The sequence below is a fragment of the Pipistrellus kuhlii genome, unplaced genomic scaffold (assembly GCF_014108245.1).
Source record: "Pipistrellus kuhlii isolate mPipKuh1 unplaced genomic scaffold, mPipKuh1.p scaffold_m20_p_31, whole genome shotgun sequence".
In the NCBI taxonomy this organism is placed as follows: Eukaryota; Metazoa; Chordata; class Mammalia; order Chiroptera; family Vespertilionidae; genus Pipistrellus; species Pipistrellus kuhlii.
In genome coordinates, this window is record NW_023425531.1 from 5,845,880 (window position 1) to 5,873,495 (window position 27,616).

At 60.6% G+C, this 27,616-nt stretch overlaps 4 protein-coding genes across 12 annotated transcripts in view; 2 read left to right on the plus strand and 2 right to left on the minus strand.

Moving 5' to 3' along the window:
* Positions 1 to 1,696: 1,696 nt before the first annotated feature.
* Positions 1,697 to 11,664, minus strand: RGS11 (regulator of G protein signaling 11). Of its 3 annotated transcripts, none has more exons than XM_036460308.2 (17): positions 11,586 to 11,664; positions 11,140 to 11,236; positions 11,009 to 11,059; positions 10,730 to 10,833; positions 9,851 to 9,902; positions 9,710 to 9,768; positions 9,419 to 9,495; positions 9,165 to 9,246; positions 8,070 to 8,138; positions 7,049 to 7,072; positions 6,914 to 6,975; positions 6,684 to 6,797; positions 6,473 to 6,588; positions 6,251 to 6,338; positions 6,025 to 6,163; positions 2,544 to 2,626; positions 1,697 to 2,458 (listed from the first exon to the last, which is right to left on the minus strand). In XM_036460308.2, the coding sequence occupies exons 1-17, from the start codon at positions 11,652 to 11,654 to the stop codon at positions 2,335 to 2,337; spliced, it is 1,410 nt and encodes a 469-aa protein (XP_036316201.1). In that variant the 5' UTR covers positions 11,655 to 11,664; the 3' UTR covers positions 1,697 to 2,334. The 3 variants fall into 3 exon arrangements, with proteins under 3 accessions (XP_036316201.1, XP_036316199.1, XP_045426265.1); XM_036460306.2 differs by having other exon boundaries at positions 7,049 to 7,078; XM_045570309.1 differs by lacking the exon at positions 9,851 to 9,902 and having other exon boundaries at positions 7,049 to 7,078; positions 10,666 to 10,833.
* The window catches only part of AXIN1 (axin 1), an 81,406-nt gene continuing 61,427 nt past the window's right edge, over positions 7,638 to 27,616 (minus strand). For 3 of the 7 annotated variants that reach the window (XM_036460286.2, XM_036460287.2, XM_045570306.1), the window contains 4 exons: positions 26,052 to 26,297; positions 24,011 to 24,118; positions 22,253 to 22,420; positions 20,344 to 21,169 (listed from right to left, as the gene is read on the minus strand). In XM_036460286.2, coding sequence (XP_036316179.1) covers positions 21,043 to 21,169; positions 22,253 to 22,420; positions 24,011 to 24,118; positions 26,052 to 26,297 — 649 coding nt within the window. In that variant the 3' untranslated portion in view covers positions 20,344 to 21,042. Of the gene's footprint in view, positions 7,657 to 20,343; positions 21,170 to 22,252; positions 22,421 to 24,010; positions 24,119 to 26,051; positions 26,298 to 26,398; positions 26,533 to 26,773; positions 26,851 to 27,616 lie in introns of those variants that run through there. The other 4 variants (XM_036460282.2, XM_036460283.2, XM_045570305.1 and 1 more) reach the window with 4 other exon arrangements.
* ARHGDIG (Rho GDP dissociation inhibitor gamma) lies at positions 14,225 to 16,660 on the plus strand. The gene is made up of 6 exons (XM_036460325.2): positions 14,225 to 14,431; positions 15,425 to 15,604; positions 15,683 to 15,766; positions 15,948 to 16,024; positions 16,108 to 16,171; positions 16,255 to 16,660. The coding sequence occupies exons 1-6, from the start codon at positions 14,359 to 14,361 to the stop codon at positions 16,452 to 16,454; spliced, it is 678 nt and encodes a 225-aa protein (XP_036316218.1). The 5' UTR covers positions 14,225 to 14,358; the 3' UTR covers positions 16,455 to 16,660.
* Positions 16,795 to 20,001, plus strand: PDIA2 (protein disulfide isomerase family A member 2). The gene is made up of 11 exons (XM_036460303.2): positions 16,795 to 17,008; positions 17,601 to 17,807; positions 17,890 to 18,023; positions 18,104 to 18,241; positions 18,312 to 18,428; positions 18,521 to 18,646; positions 18,715 to 18,912; positions 19,006 to 19,126; positions 19,207 to 19,388; positions 19,647 to 19,754; positions 19,879 to 20,001. The coding sequence occupies exons 1-11, from the start codon at positions 16,810 to 16,812 to the stop codon at positions 19,921 to 19,923; spliced, it is 1,575 nt and encodes a 524-aa protein (XP_036316196.1). The 5' UTR covers positions 16,795 to 16,809; the 3' UTR covers positions 19,924 to 20,001.

The window sequence follows — 27,616 nt, forward strand, 5'->3', positions numbered from 1 at the left end:
AGGGGCCCGGAGCTCAGAGGGGGGTAGTCCCCGAGGCGGTCTCAGGGCAGCAGGGCAGCCCCCGGCCCTTCCCCGAGCAGGGAGGGGAGATCTAGCACGGTTGGTGGTGTCTTGCCCTAGGAGCAGAGCCCCGTTGACCGGCTCTGGAAGAGTGGGCTTGCAGGGCAGGGCGGGGGCACTGCTGAGGGGAGTTCACAGCCTGTGCCGCTGCCCGTGCTGTGACCTTCCCAAACCTGCCTTAACGCACACTGGGGTCATGTCGCGCCCTCTTGATGGATACACACTGGATGGAGCCCTTGTCCCTCTGGAGTCCCTGCACCCTTAGGCGTGGCTCCCCTCCTTCCTGGTGCTGGGTCGCCCGCGGCCTCGGGGCCCCTGACGCAGGACTCACTCTGTGCCTTGCTGCGCCCAGGGCTGCCCCGCACCGCGCAGCTCCGCGGCCCAGGCACCACGCGGCCTGCCGACCCTGGTAGCGCGCGAGGAGCCGGAATAAACGTTGGCACTCCTGAGAAAGCCCAGCGGGCACCAGTGCGCCTCCTGTCTGTGCTGTGGGGGTGAGATGGGTCAGGACGGGAAAGTGGCTGAGGGGTGGGGGACCTGTGTTCTTGGAATGCCCCCCACTCCTGCCAGGTCAGAGACTGGGGGGCCCCGAGGTCTTGTTCAGCTCAACCTCCATGTGCACCTCTGGTTTGAGGGCCCTCCCTAGGCCCCCCAGCAAGCCAGGAGCCCCCCACCCGGGCCCCTGGCACCCCCATCTTCCAAGGGCTGGCCAGGGAGGGGGTGGAGGCGGGCCTGGCAGCTTCCCAGGAGGGGCTCGGGGGGAGGCTTCAGTGAGATGTAGCTTTGGGTACCAAACTGATGAGGGAGATGTTTAGAGAATCCTGATGGAATTTCCTGTGGACATTTAAATACAAAAAACTTCCTATAACCCTAAAATCTTCCACCCCCAAAAAAACTGTTCCTGTGAAAAGTGACAGGTCTGCAAGTGAAAATCACCTGGAGCCAGTAGGGCTGGGGGCCGGAGGCCAAGGCATCTGGGGGTCCAGGTTGGGGTCCACAGCCCTGGACAGAGGAGTCGGCTCAGGAGGGACCACCCAGTTTGGGTCCCAGGACAGTGAGCAGGGATTAGGGGGCCGAGCCCAGGGGGTGCCCTCATCAGTGGGCCTCCCGCACCCGGGCTTGTAAGCAAAGCAGCTGGCCATGGGTTGCATGCCGCGCTCCCTGGAACTCCCCAGCCTTAGGACACAGCCTGCCCAGGACACGGGTTCCGTCCCAGGAGTCTGGACTGTGTCTGCACTGGGCCCCGGAGCCCGGCATCCTTGTCCCTCAGAGCAAAGACCAAGCACCCCAGTGTGCAGCCTGCGTTCAGCCTGGGGCTGTCTCCTCTTCTGTGGACCCACACTGGCCTTCCGTGACACCTGCACTTCCTCCGCTGCGTGCTCCATGCACACACACAGCAGGTGCACACACACACACACACCACGATCTGGACCACAGCAGGCGAGCACAGTGAGGGCCGAAGGCCTGCCTGCCTTTTTCCTTTATTGATTTTAGAGAGAGAAACATCAGTTTGTTGTTCCACTTACTGTGTATTCATTAGTTCATTCTTCTATGTGCCCTGACTAGGTATTGAACCTGCAACCTTGGGGTATCAGAACACTAACCAACTAGCTACCTGGGCTGAGGGTCTTCTGTCTCTGTGCCAGGAATGGGCAGGAGCAGGCTAGCTTTGGGAGGCGGGGCGCTGCCTCAGCTGAGCCCGTCAGCGCTGTACCCCCAGGGGAGTGGCGTTCCTTCACAAACGGAGGTGCACCTTCAGGACAGGCCTGGGACACAGCGGCAGTGACAGGGCAATCCCCGTGGCGGCAGCTCTGTACCCACTGGAAGGCTGAGCCAGCCCAGCGACATTCGGGGGCTGAGGAGAGTCCCCTGGGGTCCCACTGAGCAGAGTGGAGCGGGTGACTTAGCTTTGAGGCCTGCTGTCTGCCTCTGGCTCCCGGGTACTGGCCTGCTGATGTAACGGTCTGGAGGTGGGGCTGGGCACTGGGAGCTGGAGACGGCGACATGCCAGGAGCGTGGCCTTGGTCTGGTTTGCCCATCTCGTCCCACCTCTCCCCAGGCGACCCAAGCTCGGCCAGTGACGCCCCCTCCCTGGCAGTCAGCACCTGGACCAATCCCTTCTGGGCAGCCTGACTTGTGTGCCCACAGCAAGGCCACGCCCTCTGTGCGCTAGGGATGCCCATGCTGGGGGTCTCGGCAGCTGCCAGGGCCCTGGGTGAGAGGAGGGTGATGAGAGGCGAGGGGTGGAGCCTCCTCCTCCAGGCCCAGGCCCACCTATGCCTCTCCATCAGCAGCCCCAGGGCCACCGGCAGTAGCTGCCGGTTCCACTGAAGCAGAAGCAGGAGGGAGAGCAGGGCTTGGGCTCGAAAGCCGTGGCTTCCACATGAACGGGAACACTCTGTGGGCGAGAAGGGGCCTCAGTGCAGGGCGGCCTCAAGAGTCCCGCCTCACAGCTCCTGGGCACAGGGCACCACCGGGCTCACCGTCTCTTGGTCTCCGGGAGTGTCCTGGCCTCTGCCAGCAAGCCTCTGTACATGTCCGACTTGAGGAACCGCGGATAGGAGTCCTATAAGAAACGGCTGTCAGCCCTGCCGCCTGCCGCCACCTCTCTCAGCTGCCCTGCCGCAGCCTGCCACTGCTCTGACCTCGGAGCTCCCAGTGGACACTGCTGGAGGCGGCCACCCAAGACCGGCCCTGACCAAGTCAGCTGACTCAGAGGGACCTGGGCTCCCTTCCAGGGGGGCCATGTAGCCCCCAAAGATGAGCAAGAGCCCAGCACCCACATCTGGAGGAGGGAGCCCGGGTGCCTCCTGCAAGGGAATGCAGAGCAGCTGTCTGCCCCGTAGTGAGGGCAAGGGCACAGAGCCAGCTGACAAGGACAAGAGGAACTGTACAGTAGACAAGTGTGTGTGAGATCTACGAATCTAATTCATTATATATATTTTTATTTTTTATTTTATTTTTTTACAGAGAGGAAGGGAAAGAGAGAGAGAGAGTTAGAAACATCTATGAGAGAGAAACATGGATCAGCTGCCTCCTGCAAACCACCCACTGGGGATGTGCCCGCAACCAAGGTACATGCCCTTGATGGGATTCGAACCTGGGACCCTTCAGTCTGCAGGCTGACACTCTAATCCACTGAGTCAAACCAGTGAGGGCCTACTTGGTTATATTTTAAAAAGATGAATATAAATTTATCTTGGGAAAGAGGGGAAAAGGTAGGGGGCAGCAATAAAAGCTAAATTTATTTGAATTTATCCTGCTTTACAGATTGGGTTTTGAAAGTAGATATTTCACATAATTGTAAAACAAGTAAGCAATCCCCAAACATTGGAAGTAAAGGGTCACAATTGGAGCTGGATATCCAGGGGTGACACCATCCTAACCACACATAATGACAGCCGGTCAAGAGGACATCCGAGAGGACACACACAAGGGACCGAAGAGGGAGAAAGGAAACCACTGCCAGCGGATGTGTGGTAAATGGTGCTGTGTGTCGTTCCATTCAGACTACTGAGTGGATTGTGAGAAAGCAAATGAGTGAGTAATTATGTTAGCCTTGTTGGAAACCAATATTTTCAGTGGGAGTGAAAAGAGAGAGAGAAGATCAGGGAGGAAGAGAACGTCTAATCTGAAGCTGAAGTACAGTGTCAGTATGGTTCAAATACGTTCTTCTTAAAGCACACGCTTCCTAATTCTGTCCACTGAAAGGCCGGGAAGTGATGGCCACCCCAGGGGCACAAACACATCTGGTGTGTAGGTCAAGGTTTCTAAACACCAACCTGGGAAATGGCTAGGTCTAGAGAGGATGAACCTGGACAGTGTCACACCAGGAAGCAAGGAAGTCACCATACACCACGGGACACATCAGAGACCTCTGAATACCATGTAAAAGTAAGAACTGACATGGACCCCGGCTGGCTTGGATCGAGCGTCGGACTGTGGACTGAAGGGTCCCAGGTTTGATTCCGGTCAGGAGCATGTGCCCAGGTAGCAGACTCTATCCCGTTGGGGGCGTGTAGGAGGCAGCCAGTCAATGATTCTTTTTCATCATTGATCTCTCTCTCTCTCTCTCTCTCTCTCTCTCTCTCTCTCTCTCTCTGAAATCAATAAAAACATAAAAAGAAAATAAGACTGAGATGGATTTAAACCCATTAAATCCAGTGAAAAATATGAGTTTGTGATGGTATTAAAAACACTGACACTCATGACCTCCCTCGGCGGATATCAGAGTCAGACTCATTACTTTGATAAGTAGTAATTAAAAGAAGATATCAGCCCTAGCGGGATTGGCTCAGTGGACAGAGCATTGGCCCTTGGACTGGAGGGTTCTGGGTGTGTACCTTGGTTGCAGGCTCAATCCCCAGCCCTGGTCAGGGCATGTGTGGGAGGCAACCAATCAGTGTGTCTCTCTCACATCTGTTTCTTTCTCTCCCCTCCCACTACAAAAAAATCAATGGAAAAATATCCTTGGGTGAGGATTAATAACAGTAACAAAAGAAGGAATCAAGCATTGATCCGTCTTTCCTATAAGAGAACCACTGGCCAGCAGAGAGCAGGGAGGGAGACTTCGGCTCATAAGCAGAGGCGGCGATGGGATCAGAACTTTGCTGATGAAATCACGAGTCTAGGCAATGACTGTCAGTGGAGGCAGCCAATCTCATGTACCTCCTGATGGAAGAACACACCAAACTGAAGAAAATATTCTTGACAACACTGAACAAATAGGCAACAAAACTGAAAATGACTTCTGATCAAGACCTAAATGGTAACTACCAATTTTTAGCAACTACCAATTTTGGGGCAGAGAAACACATAAAAGATAATACAGGGACTCAGCAAAACCCAGACTGTGGGAAACTACAGAACAAAGGACCCAGTTCCTTCCAAACAAAACAAAACAATTTTACAAGACGTAAAGAGATTTAAGAGACATTCACCAATGTATGGAACCTGTTTGGATCCAAAGTCAAGCAAATTGAAAAAAAATTAGATGGATAGCTGTAGGCTGTGGTGTACAGACTAAAGCTGCCCAGAGGTGTCGACACCCTAATCCCTAGGCCCTGTGAGTATGTCCCCTCATTTGGCAAAGGGACTGCAGTGTGATTAAAGTGATGGTGTTGGGATGGGAGACTGCCTGGATTATCCGTGTGGGCTCAGTGTAAGCACAGGCATCTTTAGAAGTGAAAGGGAAGCAGGAGGATCAGAGAGAGGGAGAGAGGGGAGAGAGAGAGATTTAAAGGTGATACACTGCTGCTATACCTGAAACTAATATAATATTAGAATGTATCTCAACTATAATTGAAAAATAAATTTTAATTAAAAAAAGAAAAGGAAAGGAAGAAGGAAAAGCCCTGGCCGGGTGGTGCAGCCGGCTGGCGCATCGCCCCGAAGTGCCGAGGCTGCGAGCGGACTGGTTTGCTCTCCCATCAGGCACACACACAGGAAGCAACCAAGAATGCCTGGATGGGCGGAGCAACGGATGGATGTTTCTCTCTCAATTAGATATTTTCTTCTTAATTAAAAAAAAGATGATATGCTGCTGTCTTTGAAGATGGAGGACAGGCCGTGAGCCCGGGATGGGGGTGAACGTTAGTGAAATGGATTCTCCCCTGAAGCCTCCAGAAGGAATCAGCCTCGCAGACACCTTGGCTTTAGCTCAGAGACATCCATCTCAGTCTCTGGCCTCCGGAGGATGACTGTGTGTTCATCTAAGCCACCAAGTTTGTGGCATTTTCTACAGCAGCAACAGGAAACTAACCTATGAGGCCAGGTGGGCAGGTGCGGCCCTGACTGGCTGTCTGAGGACACTGAGCAGCCTGTGTGTCCTGGCTGTGCTGCTGGCACCTGCAGCCCAGCTGGAAGGCAGGAGGTGGTCCACGTCCTGTAAGGAGCTTCCTGGACTCCCTACACGCAGGAAGTGTGGACGTGGCTGTTCAGTCCCTCCCGGGGGGAAGTGCTCACCTTCTTCATCAGCATGTAGATGTGCAGCTGCGCATCATCCAGCACATAGCGGTGGGGCTGGCGCAAGCCCTCCAGGGTCCGCTCCATCGTCCGGCTGTCGATATTGACCCAGCGGGCAGCGCCAGGGGCCAAGAACTGCCTGCGCGTGGGGATGGGGGACAGCTCCCGGGGGTCCAGGCTCCACAGGCCTGCCCTCCGGCCCACCAGGCCCACCTCTCGCACTCACTGGTACACGGAGTCCACCAGGGCGGGGATCTGGGCCTGCCCTCCATGGCGCAGCTCCTCACACGCCTCCCAGAAGCTGAGGTTCTCGGCTGGGGGTCCAAGCATGGGGTCAGGCCCACCCTGAGCTGCAGCCAGGGCTGATTGAAACCGGGGCGGAGGGCGGGGAGTCCCAGGCAAAAACCTGCCTCGCCGGGGTCTCCAATAGGAGGTGTGGGTTTCTCACCGCTGAACTCTTTCCTGAGAAAGTCCATGAAGTGGGCCCGGCCCACAGGGTCTTCCAGGAGCTCCCGGAAGCTGAAGCCCCATCGCTCCACACGGGGCCTCGTGGGCACAGCCACACTAGAGGAGGGTGAGTGTGTCAGGAGCAGGAGGACTGTGGGGGGTGGGACGGGTGGGAAGAACACCTCAGACCCCCTCTCCCACCCTCAGCTCACTTGGGGGCGTTCATGGCCCAGTAGGTGTCATCATCTGTGATCCAGGGGTTGCTGGGCAGGCACCCCGACATGATGGGGTCATGCGGGCCATGCTGACTGCTGAACTTCAGATACCTGGGGGTGGGGATGGTGCCAGGGGCCATGCAGGGAGGAGGGGTATTATGGGTAAAGGGGGCCAGAGAAAGGGTCTGGGCTCTGGGGGCTCCAGCTGCCGCCCCCATCCCACTCACGCCTCCAGGCAGACAGAGGACTTCACCCGGATCCTGCCCAGGGCCTTGGTGCAGCACTCAATCTACGACAGGGAACTGTGAGCGGGGCCAGGGCGGGGGGCCAGCCCACCCCCCCGTTCCAGCCCCAGGACCTACCTCCTGCTTGTAGAAATCCGCATTCTTGGTCTGGAAGGGCCAGGGGAAGCTACAGTTAGAAGACGGGCCCCCGGGGACCGACACCCACCATGATGTCGCCCTCCTCTGATGGCAGGGTCTGACTATGCAGGAAGCTTTCCGGGAGCTATGGGTTGGAGGTTTCCAGAATGTTCTCAAAGTTGCCGTGAGGTGCCCCAATGATCACTATCACTAATTATGTGCCTAAATTACTTTTAAAAAACGACCTATGGTGAGTCACACTAGGAACCCGGGCTGTTGACTGTGCTCCAGACTCACCGTGTTCAGGATTTGGGACCGGCCTGCCACCTCCCCGTGGCCAGGTGGAGGGGCGTGGCCATGGGACACTGCGCATCCCTCACTGGTCAGCGAGCAGAGACACAAGGCACCCCAGGGGCCTGTGATCTCCACGTTCGGGGTCAGCTCTCCTGGACTGACCGTAAAGTGGGAAGTTAGAAACCTAGGATCATGAGCTCATGGCTTTGAGCTGAGGAAGAAGCTTTCTCATTAAGGTGCTGAATGTATCTTCTGTTTGGGGTTTCCTAGGGTTTGAACAGGGGCTCTGCTGCTACACAGTTTGGCCATGCCTGTCCCGGTGCAGCTGGTTCCCAAGGCCAGCAGAGGCCTTGGAGAGGGGGCTGGTCTGGCCTGGGAGAGCCCCCCGCCCTCCCCAGGGCCCATCGCACTTACTTGCACCCAGAGCAGCAAGTGGGAAGTGAGAGAGGACAAAAGTTAGCAGGGGGGTTGGGAATGGGGGGCTGGGGTGAGGGGAGAGAGGCACCAGGAGTGGGACAGGGCACATGAAGTGGGACAGATGAACACACAGATGGGGGGAAGGCCCCAAGTGGTCCCAGAGTGGTGGAGGGCAGTGGGAGGGGGTGTGCGTGGGGGAATTGGGGGTGGGGATGGCAGGAGGCCTGGGTGCGGGCTGGGGAGTGGGGGGCATGTGTGTAGGCATGGGGAATGGGTGCGGGGGGGGTGTGCATGCCTGCAGGGGTCTTACCATCTGCACTCGCCGGGCAATGCAGGAGCCTCGCTCTGGACCCTGCTCCAGCACACTGGGGACCCCAGGCTGCAGAGGGGAGGGAGCACAGCTCAGGTGGGCTGCTAAGACCCCACCCTAGAGCTATGTTCCTGCACCTACTCACCCCCATTAATTGAAGCTCTGAGCCCACATGTTACCCTTCGACATATTGTAGAAACTGACACTCAGAGGAACCAGAAACCCGAGTCTCCCCTCTGCCCGTTCCCACCCAGTGACCACCCTCTCAGCCACTCGGGCTTCCTCCCAGCCCCTCCCCCAGCGCATGGTCCCTGTGTTACACGTCCCTGTCACCCAGCCTGGCTGTGCCACCACAGCGAAATCCTGACTTTTCTCCCCTAACCGCCCCATTCTTCCCTTCTCAGCCAGGCTCACCTTCCTCACCTGCAGGCTCGGGCCAGAGACTCAGCACCTGAGACAGCTCCACCCCAACCCCACTGGTCCCAACCTTGTCCCCACCCACACCGCCGGCCGGCCCTCCGCACACCACTCACCCACACCGCCGGCCCCTCCACTAACCACTCACCCACACCGCCGGCCCGGCCCCCCACACACCACTCACCCACACCGCCGGCCTGGGCCATCCTGGGCCCGGCCTCAGCTCATGCACACAGTCTGAGCTAAAATCACCCCTCAGATGGAAGATCGCGTCCTTTCACCCAGAGATTCCCCCGAACACTTGGTGAGGTCACCAGGCCTGTGGGTGCCCCCGAACCTCTCTCCTGGTGTTCTTCCCACAGGAGCTCCCCTCACGCTTTGCTGTGACTGCCACATGGACCCATCATCTCCCACTCCCCTCACCCACCTGCCGGACTGGGTCCGGGCCAGGCGGACTCCTGACCGGCACCCCGGGAGCTGCAGCGAAGCCAGGCCCCTCCCCCCGCTTCCCAGGCCCCTCCCTCAGGCCCAGAGAGGCTCTGTGTCCTGTGTGTGAGGGGCAGCCTTCGTCCTGGCCTCCTGCTCCCACAGACCCTCCTCCGCCCAGGGCGCCACTGGGGCACACACTGACTCCGGGACCTGTGTGTCCGAGGGCCAGCCCTCCCCGCACAGGCTCACCGGCGGCCTGTTCACCAGCCAGTACGTCTGCTCCTGGCACGCAATGACCAGCCTGTCCCCCTTCCTGCGCTGCTTAGCGGCCCTGCGGAGGGACAGGCAGAGCTGGGGAGACAGGCACCCACCCTCCGGCCAGGGCCCGGGCAGGCAGCCAACCCGCCCGACCCCGTTTCCAGTGCCCAGCTGAGTGCCTCGGGCCTCCTGGGCATCTGGGCTCTGTGCCCGCTGGCGGGGGGGCGGGGGGGTGTGGGTCTCACCGCAGCTGTTCCCTCGCCTGCATCACCACCAGGTCCCACGCGTGGTTGATCCTCCGGTGCAGCTGGTCATAGTGCTCCTGGGGGACATTCAGGTGCCCAGTGCTAAGCCCCTTCCTTCCGGGCGGGGCTCCGGGCGGGGCCCTCCCCCCCTCCCCCTCCCCCCTGAGACCACGGGGGTGGGGGGTGGTGGGGCGTGTCTGAGCGCCGCATTGCCCCGGGCCCGGGCTGTGTGCGCTGGCCAAACTGTGGGGCCCGGGGACAGAGTGGGACTCAGCCGGGTGGGGGTCCCACCTTCTCGTGGCCGCCCAGGGCGCCCTGCTGCCGGATGTTCTTCTTGGCGAGGTAGATGGCTGGAAGGACAGGGAGAGGCTGCGGTGGAGCACGCTGCCCCCTCCCCGCATCACCATCACCCGAGGCCCCGCTCCCACTCACCGTAGTCAAGCTCGGCCGCCGGCCACAGGGTGCTGGTCCAGAAATAGGGGGTCTGGTGCCGTGCGGGAAAGGAGTGTCAGCACCTCCCGGGCCTCCCTCACCCCAGGAGCTGGGGGGTGGGGAGCCTGAGACTCTGTCTGTCTGTCCATGGCTGACACCCGCCATTCTCCCACCTGGAACTGAGTTCCATTCACCTCCTGGGGGCCCTGACCCAGCTCCAGGGGCCTCCACGCCAGGGAGGGGCGGGCGGGGCCTTCCCAAGCCCCAGCTTTAGTCACCATCTCCGTGGGGGGCAGGGACAGACGAAGGCAGGCCTGACCTGGGTCCCTATGTGGGCAGGGAGGGCGGGCAGGGAGCTCCACCGTGACTGAGGACACAGACCCGCTGAGGTGCCCCACACAGCTCCTTCTTGGAGTGGGGCTAAGGCCCCGGGGAGCTGGCAAAATCCTCCCTAGGTACTAACCACCCTCCGGAGAAACAAGGGAAGGCCCCTCCCCTTAACTTGTTCCTTCTACCACAAGGAAGCTTCCAGCCCTGACCGGTTTGGCTCAGTGGTAGAGCGTCGGCCTGCGGAATGAAGGGTCCCAGATTCGATTCTGGTCCAGGGCATGTGCCTTGGTTGTGGGCACATCCCCAGTGGGGGGTGTGCAAGAGGCAGCTGATCGATGATTCTCTCTCATCGATGTTTCTAACTCGCTATCCCTCTCCCTTCCTCTCTGTACAAAATCAATAAAATATTTTTTTTAAAAAGGAAGCTTCCAGTGCAGGCATTGTGGGGAGGGGACAGGAGACCACCAGGCCTGCTGGGACATCACCCCAGCCCCCGACGTCCCCACTAGTCGGGCTGCGGGGGTCCCACCGCCCCCAGCGGAGTCTGACCTGGAACCTGTAGAGCGTCTGGTCCAGCTGGAGCGCGGGGCGGGGGTCCCGCAGGGCGTACAGGTAGCCGTGCCTCACCAGCAGGGCACCCAGGTGCAGGGCCTCTGGGGCGGGGGTGGGGGGGTGGGGGGGGTAAGGCAGGCGGCAAATTCTCATCTGGGGATGAGTCCCCCTTCCCCACACACTGGGCTTGGCCCAAACCCTGCTGAGCCCCAGCCTCATGAGCCCGGGACACCAGGGTGAGCCAGGTGCCAGGATGGAACGTGCCAGACCCCTCACCCTCCTCTGAGATGCAGAGCTTCTGAATCAGCCACTCCACGACGTCGCTGCCTGCGGAGTAGCGGAGACTGTGTGGCGGAGGCCGAGGCCGCGGCAGGGCCAGCAGCCCCCACCCCCACCCACAGCCTCACCAGTCACCGCGTGCGGAATGACCGTGATGAGCAGCCGCTGGCTCCGCATCTTCACGCCCTGGTCGGGGTCCTGCATGCTCACGACCACCCGCTCCATCTGGGCAAAGGGGATGCTTGCGGGGTCGCCCCAGCCAGCCTCCCCCACCCCACATCCTGATTCCACCGACCTGCTGCCCGGATCAGTGTGGGCAGAGATTAGCGCTCACAGATGGCGGGGTTTCAGGCCTTGCTGGTGATGGGTGGGGGCGGGGTGAAGGCCAAGGGACCCTCCCCTAACCCCCAGTCCTTGGCGGGGGGCGGGGGGGGGGTCTCTGCGGCCTCACCCAGCCCCACAACACCCCTAGGTTGAAGTCTACACTGTGCTCACCTGCACCCACTCCTCTCCTGCCCCTCCCAGCCCTGATGCCAGAAATCCTGGGACCGTGGGACCCTCACCCGGCACCCACCTTGCTTAGGTGAGGCATCTGCGCTCGGCGGCACCCACCGTGGGTCTCGGGGCTGGCGGCCATGGCCATGGCGAGGAGTGAAGCCCTGGGGGGTGTTGGCATCGGAGATGCCCTGCCCCGCCCCGCCCTGCCCCGCCCTGAGTCCGAGTTAACCCTCCCTGGTCTGGAGTGGGTCCCTGGTCCCACTGGGGTCTGAGAAGGGGCCGGGCCAGGCCTGCCGCAGGGAGAAGCTGAGGCCCCACGGAGAGGACCTGCTGGGAGCTGGTGGCTGTGGAGGCGCCCTGAGGAGGAACCCGAAGGTGTGGGCTCAGAGTGGGGCTTGGGAGAGGGTGGGGGCTCGGGGAAGAGGGAGGGGAACTCAGAGAGGGGGTGAGGACTCAGGGGGAAGGTGGGAGGTCAGGGAAGGGGAGGGGGCTGTGTGTGTGTGGGGGGTTTCCAGGAGAGGGAAGTTTTGACCAAGGTGGGCTGGAGTGGGGGACAATGGGTAACCCCTGCAGGGACCAGGGGTGGAGGGCGCTGTGGGGTCAGACAAGGGGTCTGACTGCCCTAGGAGGTGTGCTTGCGATTGTGCGATACCCTGGGGGTCATGGTGTGGATGCCACCAGCACCTATGGCATTTTGTGGCTGCATAGGGTGCTGGGTAGGGGTCCTTTGAGATTGAGGGAAGGTGGCTCACTTTCCATCAGCTGCACAGGACCTGGGTGGGGCCAGTTAGGGACCTGGCAGAGATCCCTATTGGGAAGGATCACACACACACACACACACACACACACACACACACGCCAGTCCCAGCCCTTTCCTTCCTCCAACTTCTTGGCCGTCCCCACCCCAGACCTCCTTTGTTGGGGCCATTTAAAAAAATATATATTTTATTGATTTTTCACAGACAGGAAGGGAGAGGGATAGAGAGTTAGAAACATTGATGAGAGAGAAACATCGATCAGCTGCCTCCTGCACAGCCCCTACCAGGGATGTGCCTGCAACCAAGGTACATGCCCTTGACTGGAATCGAACCTGGGACCCTTCAGTCCGCAGGCCGATGCTCTATCCACTGAGCCAAATTGGCTGCTGGGGCCATCTTAAGGGCTACAAACAGGTCCATTTCTGCTCTTTGGAAACAAGAGGCCCCTCCTGCCATCTCCCCTCAGGGGCTTGGGGGCCAGGAGGACGGGGTTAGCCTCTGGCCAGCAGCCTTCACATGTGCTCTGAGTCCATGTCCCCTGCTGGTGAGGACGGCGGGCAGGAGCTGGGGTCTGCGGACTGCAGGGAGCTCCTCCCCAGCCAGGTCACCGTCCTGCCTCAGATCCGTGACCTCCCACCCAGCCCCACCCACACAGTGAGGTCAGGCGGGCCCAGGCCGCTGTCCTCTCCGGGTGAGTGGACATCTCATGAGAAGGCCACGGAGGCCAGAGCTGTCCCTCACCCGGGGACAAGTAGCTCCGGGACTGACCCGCCTACCCCACAGAAGAGGCAGCAGAAATGGGGCCCAGGGCCTTCTGGGCCCCAGCAGGGGGGCAGGGGGAGAGAGAGGGGAATCCTGCTTGGAAAGACGGGGGGCAGGGGCAGGGGGGCTTAGAGGGGAACAGTCCCTCCCAAGTCCAAGTGCCCCCTAACCTCCAGGGCCTGACGGCCTCCTGTTCACAAAAGGGCGTCTTTGGGCAAGACGGGGCCCAATCCCTGGGCGTCCTCAGAAACAGGGGTGGGCAGAGGGGCCCAGGGAGAAGGGGACTCAGGCTGCTCCACTCAGACCTAGGCCTCTGGTCCAGCGGCCGGCCCCACCTGAAGTCCCGCTTACCCATGGCCCCAAGGGCCTGGCTCCCGTGACTCCCCCGGGGTTTGCTATGGTGCCAAGACCAGAAGCCCCTTCTCTGCCCTGCCTCTCAACACCCCACACCCGGCTCTGTTTGGGATCAGTGTCCTCTTCTCCCCACCGACAAGGAGGGGTCCTCAGAACCTTCTGGGTCACCAGAGCGTAGAGACCCCAACCCAACCCCACCACCCTCCCAGGCCAGTGAATAAACACCGAGAAATGGCTGTGCGGGTGGGGACCCCAGCCCCGGGCGTGTGTGCTCTGTGCTGCTGACTGGAACCTCGGGGTGCAGGGCAGGGAGGCTGTGCAGACACACAGCTTCCCCAGCCCCAGGCCAGGCGGTTCTGGGTCCCCTCTGCCTGGACAGAAGCTCGGAGGATTGGGGGGTGGGGGTGCGGCTGCCGGGCCCCAGGTGCGGCCTGCACTGCAGCCTGGCAATGGGAGCCGGGGGACACCGGGAGGGGCGCACCTGCTCCACCGGGCGCCCAGCCCCGCCCGGCCCCGCCCTGAGGGCTTCCCCGGAGAGCCCCACCCGCGGGCGCGGGGAGTCAGGAGCCCAGGGCCAGCGCGGGGCGCAGGCGGGGGGCCGCCCGACCGTGCCAGGGCGGTGTCCGCGGGTCGGAGGCAGGGCGACCCGGTGCCGCGCCGTGCGGGCGACACGCGCGTCTGTGCGGGCGGCGCGGGGTCCGGGAGGGGGAGCGGAGGGGGCGCGCGGCGCGGGGTCCGGGAGGGGGAGGCGCGGCGCGGGGTCCGGGAGGGGGAGCGGAGGGGGCGCGCGGCGCGGGGTCCGGGAGGGGGAGGCGCGGCGCGGGGTCCGGGAGGGGGAGCGGAGGGGGCGCGCGGCGCGGGCGCGGCGCGGGCGGGGGGCGCTGCCGGCCGGGATGAGCTCACCGCAGTCGCGCCGGGGCTGAGCGCCAGGCCGGGCGCGGCTCCTCCGGCTGCTGGGCCCGGGCCGCGGCCACCATGCTGGGCCTGGACGCGTGCGAGCTGGGGGCGCAGCTGTGGGAGCGGCTCCGGCGGGCGCTGTGCGCCCCAGGTGAGCGGCCGGCGGGCGGGCGGGCGGGCGGGCGGCCACGTGGCGGGGGCTCCGGCGGGGCCGGGGGTCCGGGTGGGGACCGGCCCTCCCCGGCGGAAACTTTGGGGGCCGCGTGGGGACCCTCCGGGCAGCGCTCCGGCCGGGTGGGTGGGGGGCCTCCTTCCGGCTGATCACTCGGGGCCGGAGCCAAGAGTGGGCGGGTCTGCTGGTGCAGCCTGGGTGACAGAGGGGCCCCCTCCCCCTGACACCTGCTCCCGGAGCCTACTCCTTTGGGTGGGGCTGGGTGCGCGGCGATCCCTGAGGAGACAGGGCGCAGTGAGCAGGGACTCAGACAAGCCCTGTCCCAAGACACTGGGAGGAAGGGCTTCGAGACCCTGAGCAGCCAGGTGAGGAGGGGTGCTGAGAGACCTGGGAGGGGCGCACAGCACAAGCTCCAGGGTTTAGAGAGGGCCCCGCCCCCCAGGAACATGTGGAAGGAACTCTCAGGACTGTGGGAGGCCCTCAGAGACCCCGTCCCCGGCTGAGCAGGTTATAGGGGCGGGCAGAGGCTCTGAGACCATCGTGGGAATGTGGGCAGAGGCCTGGAGCACTGGGGCACTCAGGGGACTGAGGGCAGAGCCTTTGCTCCAGGAAAGACCTTGGAGGTCACCCCTCCATGGCGGGGCCCCTGGTCCTTGGAGCTGGCCCCCATTTGGGGTCTCATTGCCCCCACCTTTGGCCTCAGAATCCCTAGGTGAGTGGCTGGGCCAGGAGAAGGCAGTGGATGCCTCCGGGAACGTTACTTGGCTCTTGTGAGCCTTTGTCCACCCCCAGAGCCCACCCCCTGCCTGACCCCCATGCACCTCCCTCTCTGAGCTCACACCTTCCCTCCTGAGCCCCTACCGGCTTCCTCTTGCTTCTTTGGGCCCGGCAGTCCACCTGGTCAGATGGGGCTCCCGTTGAATGCCAGGGCAGCTGCTGGCAGCAGTTCCTCACTCACCTCCCCGACCCCAGTCCTTCTGACAGAAAAGGAAGGGGCGCAGCTGCCGCCCGAGGAGGTGCTGGACGAGGCTGTGCCCGGGTACCGGGCTCCAGGGAGGAAGAGCCTCCTGGAGATCCAGCAGCTGGACCCGGACGATGAGAGCCTGGCCAAGTACAAGCGGGTGCTCCTGGGCCCCCCCCTGCCGGCCGTGGGTATGCCTGGGCCATGGGTGTGAGCGGGGCGGGGTGGGGATCGGGGGTGCATCCAGCAGACTTCCCATTTCTCCCCAGACCCAAGCCTGCCCAACGTGCAGGTGACCAGGCTGACTCTGATGTCTGAGCAGGCTCCCGCGCCCATGACCATGGACCTCACAGGTAAGCTCCTGCCGCAAACCAGGGACTGAGCTTCGGGGCAGAGACGGCTTAGAACCCTGTGCCCAGACCCTCGTCCTCAGACCCGTCACGTGGACCTCACAGACACCGCCCCCTCGGGGCCCCTGGGGCAGGGCCTCAGCCATCGGAGGAGCCTGATCCTTCACTGCGCTCTCGCTAACAGGGGAGCTGGCTGCACTGAAGAACCGGGTGTTCGTCCTGAAGGAGGGGGTTGATTACAGAGTGAAGATCACCTTTAAGGTGAGGGCAGCCGTCCTGGGCGATGCCAGCCGCCCAGAGGACCAGCTCCCCAGAGGGACCACGTAACGCTCTTTGTCCCTCAGGTCAATAAGGAGATTGTCAGTGGCCTCAAGTGTCTGCACCACACCTACCGCAGGGGCCTGCGAGGTGAGGCCGTGCGGAGGGCCTGGAGGCTGGGGGCGGGGGCCGGGGGGCAGAGGGCAGCCTCTGATGCTCCCCTCTTCCCCCAGTGGACAAGGCTGTGCACATGGTGGGCAGTTACGGCCCAAGAGCCCAGGAGTATGAGTTTGTAACTCCGGCGGAGGAGGCGCCACGGGGCGCCCTGGCCAGGGGCGCCTACATGGTCACATCCTTCTTCACGGATGACGACAGGGCAGACCACCTGTCCTGGGAGTGGGGCCTCCACATCTGCCAAGACTGGAAGAGCTGAGCGCCCACCCCCCGCTGTCTCCCCACTCGGAGTCCTCGTTCCCTCTGCCTCTGTCAGTCACTGCACAGGGACCGCTGAGCATCCCCAGCCCCCTTAGCCCGTGACCAGCCCCCTCACGCCCTCTGCCCCGTCTCGGGACACCCCCTCCTGGGCCTGGCGCTGTGCCCTGAATAGCCCTATTAAACGTCACCCTGTCTCAGTGCCCAGTGTTGCCTTTGTCTGCTTCCCCTCCCCCGGGGGTGGGGGAAGCCTCGAGGCCTTATCTTTCCTGCGACCAGGACTGGGTGACACGTGGCAACTGCTGCTTGGCCCCTGGCCCCCTTATCTGCCCCCGCCCCATGGGCCCCGCACCGCCATGGACAGCCAGCTCCCGTCTGTGCTGCTGCTGCTGCTGCTCAGGGCCCTGAGCCTGTGGGGCCAGGGGCCGGAGCCAGGGGGGCCCTTGGAGGAGCCGGGGAAGGAGGAGGTTCCTGAGGAGGATGGGATCTTGGTGCTGAACCACCGCACCCTGGGCCTGGCCCTGCAGGAGCACCCTGCCTTGCTGGTGGAGTTTTGTGAGTGCACAGGGTCCGGAGGGCTGGGGGACCCGCAGGTGTCACCCTGTATGCTCAACCCCCTACCGCGTGGACCCCGGGGCTTAGCTCCCTGATGGGCACTCGGCTCCCTCAGAGGGCACCTGAGGCAGAGCCTTGGGGCTGAGCTGGTCTGGGGGTCCAATTGGAGCAGGTGGGAGGGGAGGCAGCTATATGGGAGACCCTCAGTAAGACTGTGAAGAGCCAGGTGAAACTCACACCTTGCATATTCTTCCGTGGCTTTCTTACAATCCTTTACACATGTACAAGCCATCGAGCTTGGCAGGCCTCGCAGTGGCATATGGCAGGGGCCACGGCCTTAGGGAGCAGCAACGGAGGATTCTTCTCCAACTCACTGTGCGGAAGGTGCTGGCCACTGCACTCCAGACCCGGGAGCCTGGAGTAGCCCGGCCTCTGGTGTGGGGTTTAGTGTGGCTGAGCTCAGGAGGGCGGCATCAGGGCGTGCTCCATGCTGGAGCTGACCGACCCCCAGTCTGCCGGCTCTGGCCGGGCGGGAGCCGGGGCTGCGACCAGGGGCATGGAGGCCAGGGACACTCATGGCCCTGTCCCCCAGATGCCCCGTGGTGTGGGCATTGCAAGGCGCTGGCCCCTGAGTACATCAAGGCAGCTGCCCTGCTGGCAGCAGAGTCAGCCAAAACCAGGCTGGCCAAGGTGGATGGGCCTTCAGAGCCAGAGCTGACCAAGGAGTTTGCTGTGACCGAGTACCCCACACTCAAGTTCTTCCGCAACGGGAACCGCACCGACCCGGAGGACTATACTGGTACAGGGGCAGGCGTGTGTGTGTGTGTGTGGTGGGGTGGGCCAGGGCGGGGCTGGGCCCAGGCTGACAGGACTCCCCACAGGCCCCCGGGAAGCCGCGGGCATTGCTGAGTGGCTGAGGCGGCGGGTGGGGTCCAGCACCACACGCCTGGAAGACGAAGAGGGTGCCCAAGCACTGATAGATGCCCACGACATAGTGGTCATCGGCTTCTTCCAGGTGAGCTGGTGGGCACAGGGGCCAGGCCTTGGGAGCAGGGCCGGTGGCCCCAGAGGGCCTCACAGACGTGGATCTATTAGGACCTGCAGGATGAGGACGTGGCAACCTTCCTGGCTCTGGCCCAGGATGCTCTGGACATGACCTTTGGCCTTACTGATCGTCCACAGCTTTTTCAGAAGTTTGGCCTCACCAAGGACACCGTGGTCCTTTTCAAGAAGGTGGGTCTGGGCCAGGGCGGGGGTCAGGGCCAGGGCTATGGCTCCTACTGACCCGCCTGGTATTGTCCAGTTTGACGAGGGGCGGGCAGACTTCCCGGTGGATGAGGAGCTGGGCCTGGACCAGGGTGACCTGTCCCACTTCCTCCTCACACACAGCATGCACCTGGTCACGGAGTTCAACAGCCAGGTGCGTTGGGCTGCAGGTACAGGCATGGGCATTGGGTGGAGGGGGAGGGTGACCACAGAGCCAGCTCCCATGAGCCCTGCTCGCCCCTGCAGACATCCCCCAAGATCTTTGCGGCCAGGATCCTCAACCATTTGCTGCTGTTCATCAACCAGACGCTGGCCCCGCACCAGGAGCTGCTGGCAGGCTTCAGGGAGGCGGCTCTCCCATTCCGGGGGCAGGTACTGGCTGGAGGGGCCGGGGCAGGCGGTGGGGAGGCCAGCGCCCAGTGCATGCCCCCTCCTGGCAGGTGCTGTTCGTGGCGGTGGACGTGAGTGCCAACAACAACCACGTGCTACAGTACTTCGGGCTCAGGGCGGAGGAGGCCCCCACCCTGCGCTTCATCAACATGGAAACCACCAAGAAGTACATGCCTGCTGACAGCGGGCCGGTCACTGCTGCCTGGGTCACCACCTTCTGTGACTCAGTCCTCGGCGGCAAGGTCAAGGTCTGTGCTGGAGGGCCCACCTAGGGTGTGGGGGCGGGAGCAGCAGCTCTCAGGAGAGATCCCCAACCAAGCGCCCGGCCTGGTCCCCTCCAGCCCTATCTTCTGAGTCAAGAGGTCCCCCCTGACTGGGACCAGCATCCTGTCAAGACTCTTGTGGGCAAGAATTTCGAGCAGGTGGCTTTTGACGAAACCAAGAATGTGTTCATCAAGTTCTGTGAGTGTGGAGGGCAGTAGACAGTGGATAGGTGGGCAGTATGGGGTCCTGCTGGCTGTGCCAACATCCCCCTCTCCTAGATGCCCCATGGTGTACCCACTGCAAGGAGATGGCACCAGCCTGGGAGGCACTGGCCGAAAAGTACAAGGACCACGAAGACATCATCATCGCCGAGCTAGACGCCACGGCCAATGAAGTGGAGGGCTTTGCTGTGCAAGGCTTTCCCACCCTCAAGTACTTCCCAGCAGGGCAGGGTCGGAAGGTGAGGCAGGACCCATCTTCCGTGGTCTGATGTCTGAGTCCTTAGATGGAGATGGGGCAAGGCCTTAGAGGGTGTGGCCTTAGTAGGCGCGCTCTGGGATGGCACGTGGTCTTAGAGTGCAAGGCCTAGCTAGCATAGGGTGTGGCCTGGGGGCAGGAAAGGGTCTTGGTAGGGTGGGGCCTCAGCCAGTGGGGTGTAGACTGGGTGTGGTCTGGGCAGAACATGGTGTATCCTCCAACCCCTCCGGTCCCTCCTCAGGTGATTGAATACAAAAGTGCCAGAGACCTAGAGACCTTCTCCAAGTTCCTGGACAACGGGGGCAAGCTCCCCGAAGAGGAGCCCCCGGAGGCCTCAGCTCCCTTCCCAGTGAGTGCCTCTAGTGCAAGGTGCCAGGCCTCGGTCATGCCCTCGGATGGGTGGCTATGGGACTGACTGGGCAAGGCTGGGCTAAGGGCACAGCTTCCAGCCGGGCCTCTGTGACCCTTTCCAGGATACAATCGCCAACTCCACCGTGGATCTCAAGGAGGAGCTGTAGCCACCCCACCATTGCAGGGGAGCCAGCTCCTCGGCACCTGGGAAATTGTGGGCACTGAATAAAGAGTTTGGCCCTGGACTGCGTGTGGTTCCTGAGCATGGCTGGCCCCCCGTTGGCTTTGGCCAGATCTCAGCCTCCTGGGGTTCCATGTTGAATGAGCCTAGCCCTTGCCCCCAGACCTCCTCAGTGGATCCCGGCTTAGGTATGCTTCTGGATCCCCACATGGTGCTGCTGCCATCTTGGCTCCTCAAGACACCCTACTCCCAAGACCCTTGGATGCCAGTGTGACCTCGTTGCTGAGGCCTGATATGGGCTGCGCATACCCAGGCTTGGCTAAAGGAGACGGGTCACATGGGCTGAGGATGGCGCACCCACTCACCAGACCCCACCGACAGAAGATGCGTGCACTCTGTAGCCAGGGATGGTTCAAAACTGGTTTTATTTCATTATTATCCAAGTACCTTTAAAAGATCATTGTACAAGTCAGCGCATGAAAAACGGGCTCGGGGCAGCCCCCGCTAGCCCTCGCCTGAGAAATGTACATATTTACATGGGCCCTCACGAAGGAAGAGCCCGGGACCCGCTGAGCCGGCGCTGTGGAAATGAGGGTGGAGAGGGAGCACTGAGGTGCCCCGTCGCCGGATCCACATAGTGGCAGGCAAGAGACAAGCTGTGTTGAAGGCACTGGGTGACATGTACAATTTAGAGACCCCTAGTGGCCCCTGAGCCCGGGCCTGAGCCGGCCCTGCCTGGAGCAGGGCACGGTGGGCAGTCTCGAGGGAGAAGCAGAGCCCGTGGTTAGCAGCGGGGACCGCTGGGGAGGGTCAGGAGGCGGCCCCGCTGGGCCTGCTCCTGCTTGCTGGGCGGGCCCTCAGAGCAGTGCTGTGGAGGAGCGGGCGGCCCCCTCGTCGGCAGCAGGACAGACACCTGTGGGACCACGCAGCGGGACCCCTGCTCACCTGGACACAGATGGACCAACGGGGGTGGCTACGGGCAGGCAGTCCCTGGCCGCACACGAGAAGCCGCATGTTTGCACCTGACATGGCGCAGCCTTTCCTGTTCTGTGTGGCCATCCCCGCCCGACGAGGGCCCCGCCTGGTGCAGAGCCTGGCCTGTGGGTCAGTCCACTTTCTCCACTTTGCCGATGATCTTCTCCTCAAAGACAGGCAAGATGGCCTCATCTTCCCGAACCTCCTCAAACACCACTCCGCAGTCAAACTCGTCACTCACTTTCTTGAAGTAGTATCTGGGGGAGGGGGAGAGATGAGGGCCAGTCCACTCCTCTCCTGCCCACGCCCCCAGGTCTCACACACGCACAGCACTTGGTGGCCACATCCAGTCACGCAGGGCATGCCTGATGCCCACTGGCCAGAGAGTTGATAGTGAACAGGACAGTGACCACTTGGGGGGTCTTCCGCCCCGGCTTCTAGGATGCTATGTGGGGGACATAGGCAGGTTTGGGGTTTCTGTTTCCTAAGGGCTGAGCCTGTCATCTCCCATCTCTTCGGGGTGATGTGCCCACTAAGGCCAAGCAGAGGCCAGCGGAGCTTGGCCCTCCTCTAGTGGCCATACCCTCTGCCTCCAAAGAGCACTCTCACCACTCAGTGGACAGAGGAGACCACCCATCCAGGCTGCAGGGGGCTGACCCCATGTGGCCCTTCCTCCCACAGGGCTCACTCAGGAGCCTTCAGGGGCCAGTCTCGGGCTGGCAGGGCAGAGCAGCCCACCGCAGACCCTGGGAATGGGGTCCTGGATTCTGTATCTAGTGAAAATGGGTTGAGTCAAAAGGCTGGAGAAAGGCTTACTAACATGAGGACAGACCGACCACGGTGTTTGGGCCTGCTTCCCCACTTTTTAAAAAATATATATATTTTATTGATTTTTTACAGAGAGGAAAGGAGAGGGATAGAGAGTTAGAAACATCAATGAGAATCATTGATCAGCTGCCTCTTACACACCTCCTACTGGGGATATGCTCACAACTCAGGTACATGCCCTTGACCAGAATCGAACCCGGGACCCTTCAGTCCGCAGGCTGACGCTCTATCCATTGAGCCAAACCGGTTTCAGCTGCTTCCCCACTTTTAAGGCAAGGACTGTCCAGACCCCTGGGTTGGCCTGGAGGCCTCAGTCACCGAAGGCTGGGAGCTATGAAGCCATCAACACCTCACACGGCAAGGTGCTCCTGCTAACAGCTCAGGGTGGTTAACAGGTAAGAGGGGAACAGAACTAGACGGGATAAGAACAGGGTAGGAACAGGGCACCCAGCACATCACACTCTCCTGGACAGGATGCCTGTTTGTCACAGGCCCCAGCCCTGAACTCTCACCTGTAGTTGCCTTTCTTGGTCAGCAGCTCCTTGAACTGGCCCAGGGTGACTGCCCGGCCCCTCACCAGGGTCCGGTAGGGGATAGGTTCTCCACAGAAGTAATAGGCCACAACGATGCTGTCACACAACTGGGCACCCCCACCTCCTGTCTTCTTCTGCGGCTTCGTCCTGGAGGCAGAAACACAGCGGTTACTGCTGAGCTCAGAGTCCACAGGTCGTCTCCCCAACAGGCCCAGGCTCCCCAGGAAACGACGGGCAAGGCCTGCAGGAATGAGCTGCAACACTCGGAACCGTCATGCGTCCAGAGGCCCCAATGCTCACCCCACCCACTCAGTTGCATCCAGTCCCCAGGGGCCCTCGCCCTGAATGGTCTCTCAACCCGGGGTTCTAATCCTGCGCCAACCCCATGCATAGACACAGCGTGGACGCCAGTTCACCGCCCCCTCCCTCCTGCCACATCTCCGCAGTGCCTCCCGCTGCTCTCCGCCACTGGGAAGCTCCTGGCCACCCTGTGGCTGGACTGGCTAATGGCAGCACCCCTGACACTGACCACATGGAAATGGGCCAGAAGGCTTCTCAGGGCTGGAGCCCACAGTAGATCCTTCTCCCTGCTTAAGGCGGCCAGGCCACTGGAACCAATATAGCCTGCCTCTGGGCTGAACTACACAGCCTGTACCCCAGATGAAGCCTGCTGCTCCCGAATAAAAACCACCCGAAGGCAGGAACTGGACAGACAATTGTGCTGGGTCTTGAAATGGACCTGCCCCACGGCGGAGAGCTTGTCCAAAGACCAGAGGCAGCAGCCAGCCAGATTCCCAGAGAGGGTGAGGCCAGCACCACCTCCTACTCAGGCTGGGGTAGGGCCCTCACCCTGATGGGTCCTGAGCCGCCATTCTTGTTTGGGAAAGGTAGCACTCTCTGTCCCCCAGAACCCTTGTCCTGTGACTGCTCTGGAGTTGCCCAGTACACATGGGCACAGTCCTTGGCTCTTGCCAGCTGGACATGGTAAGAAGCTTCCTGAACCAGGGTCATATCAGGAAGGCCACGTTAACTCACAGTGGGCTCTTCTCTCCATGAGGACCCTCCCTCCCTGTGCCCCTAGAGCCACACTCCATGGCGCCTGCTTTCCTCCCCACAGTCCTAAAACCTCAAGCCCAGCCTGTCCTGGGAGCCCGCCTCAGGGTTTGTGTGGGCCCATTCTCTACAGACAGGAGACAGTTCCTGCTCCTCCAGGGGCCACCCCTGCCGGTGACCTGGTGGGGACAATCAGAGCTGGCTGGCATTGTCTGGGGTAAGCTTGGGGGAGGACTTCCTTTTGCTCTATCTTGAGCAGAAGTGCAGGGATGGGCAGCCAGCATTGTGCTCTAGGCCCATCCTACTCTACGTATACCTAGGACAGATAGGTCCCACGTGAGAATGCACCCAGGCTCACTGCACACAGCAGCTGGACGTGCACCACAGGTGCTGATGCTTTCAGTCAGCAGTGTGTCAGAGGAACCAGGGGTGCAGCCCTGACCTAAGTCCTGAGTCTTGGCTGGTGACACATGGGACCTCCTCTTCGTCATTTGTCACCACGTGGATGGTCAGTGTCCCGTGTGACAGAGACAGGAAGGAAAGGCCTGTGAACAGCTGGCAGCCCCAGCTCTTCCAGTGCAGAGCTGGGCTCCCGCCCTGGGAAACGGCTGCTGCTCCACAGCCCCTGGCCCACAGCACAGGCGGGGCGAGCAGTACAAGAGGACCCGCAAGGGACGCACATACTCTGTCTCGGAGAGCTCCGTGTCGGACACTGCTGGCACCACGCTCAGCACGGGCGTGCACACCGGCCTGACGCAAGAGCGCCCCCGCTGGATGACCTCCTGCACATACCTAGGGAACAACTGCGTCAGTGAGCCACACAGGCCTGGGGCAGGGCCTCTACACTCCGCGGTGACAACAGGGTGACGGACAGCAGGCGGAGCATGTGCTCCCCAAGAGGTTCCATCACCACCACGCAAGGCTTCCACTGTGTGAGTCGGGCAAACCCCTTCTTGGGTGGTGAAGCGGTCAGGATCAGTCAAGAAACAGGTGCTGCCTTCATCATTCAGACTTCCCACATTCTTCAGTTGTGGTCAGAGCCCTTGGCTTCCCTGGAATGTGCTTTGGGGAACCCCTCATCTGAGGTGCTAGGATCCTGTCATTCATCCACACTGAGAAGACCTGCCTCTAGCCTCTTCCCTGAGGACATAGCTCTTCCCCCTTGGCCCTCTGACATGGGCCTGGGTCCTGAAACATGGTCACCGCTCCCTCCGAAGCAGCCAGAGTCCTGTTCTGGGTCTCACTGGCCAGCAGCTCCTCTCCAAGTGACCATCCACGCTGGGCATGCGCTGTGCAACCCTAACAGTAATTTCTGCTCTGACTGATCTGGGTGGGAGTCACCCAACAAGGAGCTCAGGGAGGCCTAGAATCCCACCGTCACATCCAGACCTCTGCGCTGGGCCATTTACAAAAGGCTCCCATGCCCTGGACCGATGACACGTGGAGATGCCAGAGCCACTGGCTAAAACCCACAGGCGGCTCCCCCCAAAACACAAATCACGAACGGCTCCCCCGGCTACAGAGACATGGTGTGATGAGGAGCTGGCTAGGTGCTGGTGAGAAGGGGATGAGAGCCCTGCCTCCTGGAGAGCCCAGCAGAAATGATGGCCCAAGAAGCCCGGCAACAAGAGGAAGTCCAGCCTCCCGCCCCAGCCTCTCCCCAGGCTGCCCTCTGTTGCCCTGTCTGCCTCCAGGTCACAGGGTCTGCACAGAGCCAGCTGGCTCCATACTGACCGAACAAGATCACAGAGTAAAAAAGCTGGCTGTAAAAAATATTCACCTTCAACCACCCGGGGACCCCTTTAGGCTCCACCTGTGCCTGAGGAGGTGGATGCCAGGGAAGGTTTGCACCCGACACCAGCTTCCCCAGAGCAGCAGAGGCCCCACACAGTGAGGCTGAGGGGAGGCAGAGTCAGGAACCGAATGACTGAAGAGTGGGCAAGGGAGCCGGTGACATCTGAGGAAACAGTGGCCGTGATGCCAGGCCCTGGTGAGAGCTGCAGATTCTAGGCACCTCAGGAACCATTATTGCCCGGAGATCCCAAAGAACCAGCATTTATGTGAAAAGTGACCTCAAGGCCCCGCTGAAAGGGTCAGGGAAGCCACCCTCTCCTGCCTGGAAAGATTTGTCACTAAAAGGGGTAGCCTCCTTCTTTCCCCGGAAGAGAGAACAGGGCCCGGCCTAAGGCCACAGACGCAGCAGGCTGAGCCACTCTGCCTCCCGAAAGCCAGAGGCACAGTGAGGAGTGGCTGTGGGGCCTGGGTCTCTCCAGAAGGGATTTATACTAGCACATACTTTAGCACTGCTTACTACTCTACCTGCAAATGGCATGGGTTAAGGCTCCTGGATCCACTGGGACCAACACCCCTCAGCTGAGCATGCACAGCAACCAATGGTGACCTGTGCGATCTCCAGCAGTTCCATGCCACTAAGGGGACCCCACAGCCACCCATAAAGACCCAGGGTGAATGCAAGCTCAGAAAGCACAGGAGGCGTGATCAGAGGACAGACATCCTCTCCTCCCCAGGACAGTGCAATGGCCATCTGCCTCCAGCGGGGCCGTGTGGAAGAAAGGGGAAGGAAAAACCCAGTACTGCTGGTGGGCACCCAGTGTGGCTCTATGTATAAACCTCAGGCCTCAGGGAGCTCCACCCCAAAGCCTGGCCGCACCAACTGGAGGGACCCTCAAAGGTTCAAGCCCTGCTCTCCTCGGTGGCCCTGTACCTCTGCTTTGAGGGCAACTTGCTGGCTCTCTTCTCTTCTTCCTCCAGACGCCTGCGGGCCTCCTCCAGCTGGGTCAGGGGGTTGGGGGCCGGGTTGGGTGGCATTGTGGGGTCTTGAATGAAGAGATGAGAGGGCTGGACAGAGTTCCGAAGCTGAGCGCTGACCCAAGGGTGTACAGCCCCAGGACGCTCAATGGACAAGGGCCTGGAGCTCTCGTGAATCTGCTGCTTCTTCGCCCCAGAAGACCTTTGAGAGAGAGAACAGACGGGCATAACATGAAACTTGGGGCCCTAGACAGGCATCTGGAGCTGGGCAGGAGCCAGCAGCATAGGCTGAGCTTAGCACTGATCCCTGGGTGCCTGGGTCAGGAATGCCCTGTGATACTGGCCACTGGAAGCCAGATGAACAATTTCCTCCTAAACTACATGACACAGACATTCCTTTCTTGCACTCTTCTTTCTTTGTAACTCATTTTTAAAAGAATATATTTTATTGATTTTTTTACAGAGGAAGAGAGAGGGATAGTTAGAAACATTGATGAGAAACATTGATCAGCTGCCTCCTGCACACCCCTACTGGGGATGTGCCTGCAACCAAGGTACCTGCCCTTGACCGGAATTGAACGTGGGACCCTTGAGTCTGCAGGCCAATGCTCTATCCACTGAGCCAAATCAGTTAGGGCTGTAACTCATTTTTTTTTTTTTGTAACTTATTTTTAACAGCTTTATTGAATATATAAATCAATCCTATACAAAGACTTTCTATAAAAAAGGTTTTGGTATTTAATGTTATGAAAAACCTGAAATATGTAGAAAAGTCAAAGAAAAAAATATTAATAATCCATAATTTAGAAATAGCCACTCATAATATTGATATAGTTCCTTCCCCATTAAAAAATACTGAACACACTTGGCATAATTCTAAACATAATTTCCTCTCGACGTGGTATCATGTCTTCCTTTTGGTTGTTTAACATGGAGAACATGCTTTATACCCTGCAACACGCCATCATTCAACCACTTGATGGGATTCCAGTGAAAACATCAGCTTTTTGCAGCTACAGCTCGAAAGGGGGAATCTCCAGGAGCAAAGATGAGGGAACCCAAGATGGCCTCCTTGGAAGTGGGCTGGCCAAATGCTCTCCTGGCACCAGAACTGCCCAAAGAAAGATACCCCGGGGAGGTGGACTCCTCCTCCTAAAAAACTCCACAAGGCTAGCCACCTCTGCCCCCCTCCCCACACCCCACATCCCAACCTCCTACACCCCCATCTTCTCAACCCTTTTAACTCCCCACCCCTCACTTCCCATCTCTCACCCCTTCGTTTCCTTGCCACCCATGCCCCCCAGCCCACCTGCCTTATGTAAGAACTCCTGGGAGGCCAGAGAGGGCCTGGTGGGACAAGAAAGGCCATAATTTAAAATAGCCCGTCTGACTGACGGCAGGAGCCTCTGGAACCTGGGAGCTATTTCTAGATGTGCCTCTTAACGCTTCAGCCACAGATATCCTTTTCGGGTGAGAAGACTGGCCGGACAGACCCATTCCTTCTCTAAGTCCATAAGGGAG

Bases quoted from the DNA above. Each gene is read 5' to 3' on its own strand.
- RGS11 (XM_045570309.1), bottom strand. From the start codon at position 11,654: ATGGCCATGGCCGCCAGCCCCGAGACCCACGGTGGGTGCCGCCGAGCG. The intron at 9,496-9,709 runs GTGGGACCCCCA...AATGTCCCCCAG, and splicing joins CCCTGGGCGGCCACGAGAAG to GAGCACTATGACCAGCTGCA. The intron at 2,459-2,543 runs GTGAGCCCGGTG...TCTCGCCCACAG, and splicing joins CTCCCGGAGACCAAGAGACG to AGTGTTCCCGTTCATGTGGA.
- ARHGDIG (XM_036460325.2), top strand. From the start codon at position 14,359: ATGCTGGGCCTGGACGCGTGCGAGCTGGGGGCGCAGCTGTGGGAGCGG. The intron at 15,767-15,947 runs GTAAGCTCCTGC...TCTCGCTAACAG, and splicing joins CATGACCATGGACCTCACAG to GGGAGCTGGCTGCACTGAAG. The intron at 16,172-16,254 runs GTGAGGCCGTGC...CTCTTCCCCCAG, and splicing joins CTACCGCAGGGGCCTGCGAG to TGGACAAGGCTGTGCACATG.
- PDIA2 (XM_036460303.2), top strand. From the start codon at position 16,810: ATGGACAGCCAGCTCCCGTCTGTGCTGCTGCTGCTGCTGCTCAGGGCC. The intron at 18,242-18,311 runs GTGGGTCTGGGC...GGTATTGTCCAG, and splicing joins CCGTGGTCCTTTTCAAGAAG to TTTGACGAGGGGCGGGCAGA. The intron at 19,127-19,206 runs GTGAGTGTGGAG...CCCCTCTCCTAG, and splicing joins GAATGTGTTCATCAAGTTCT to ATGCCCCATGGTGTACCCAC.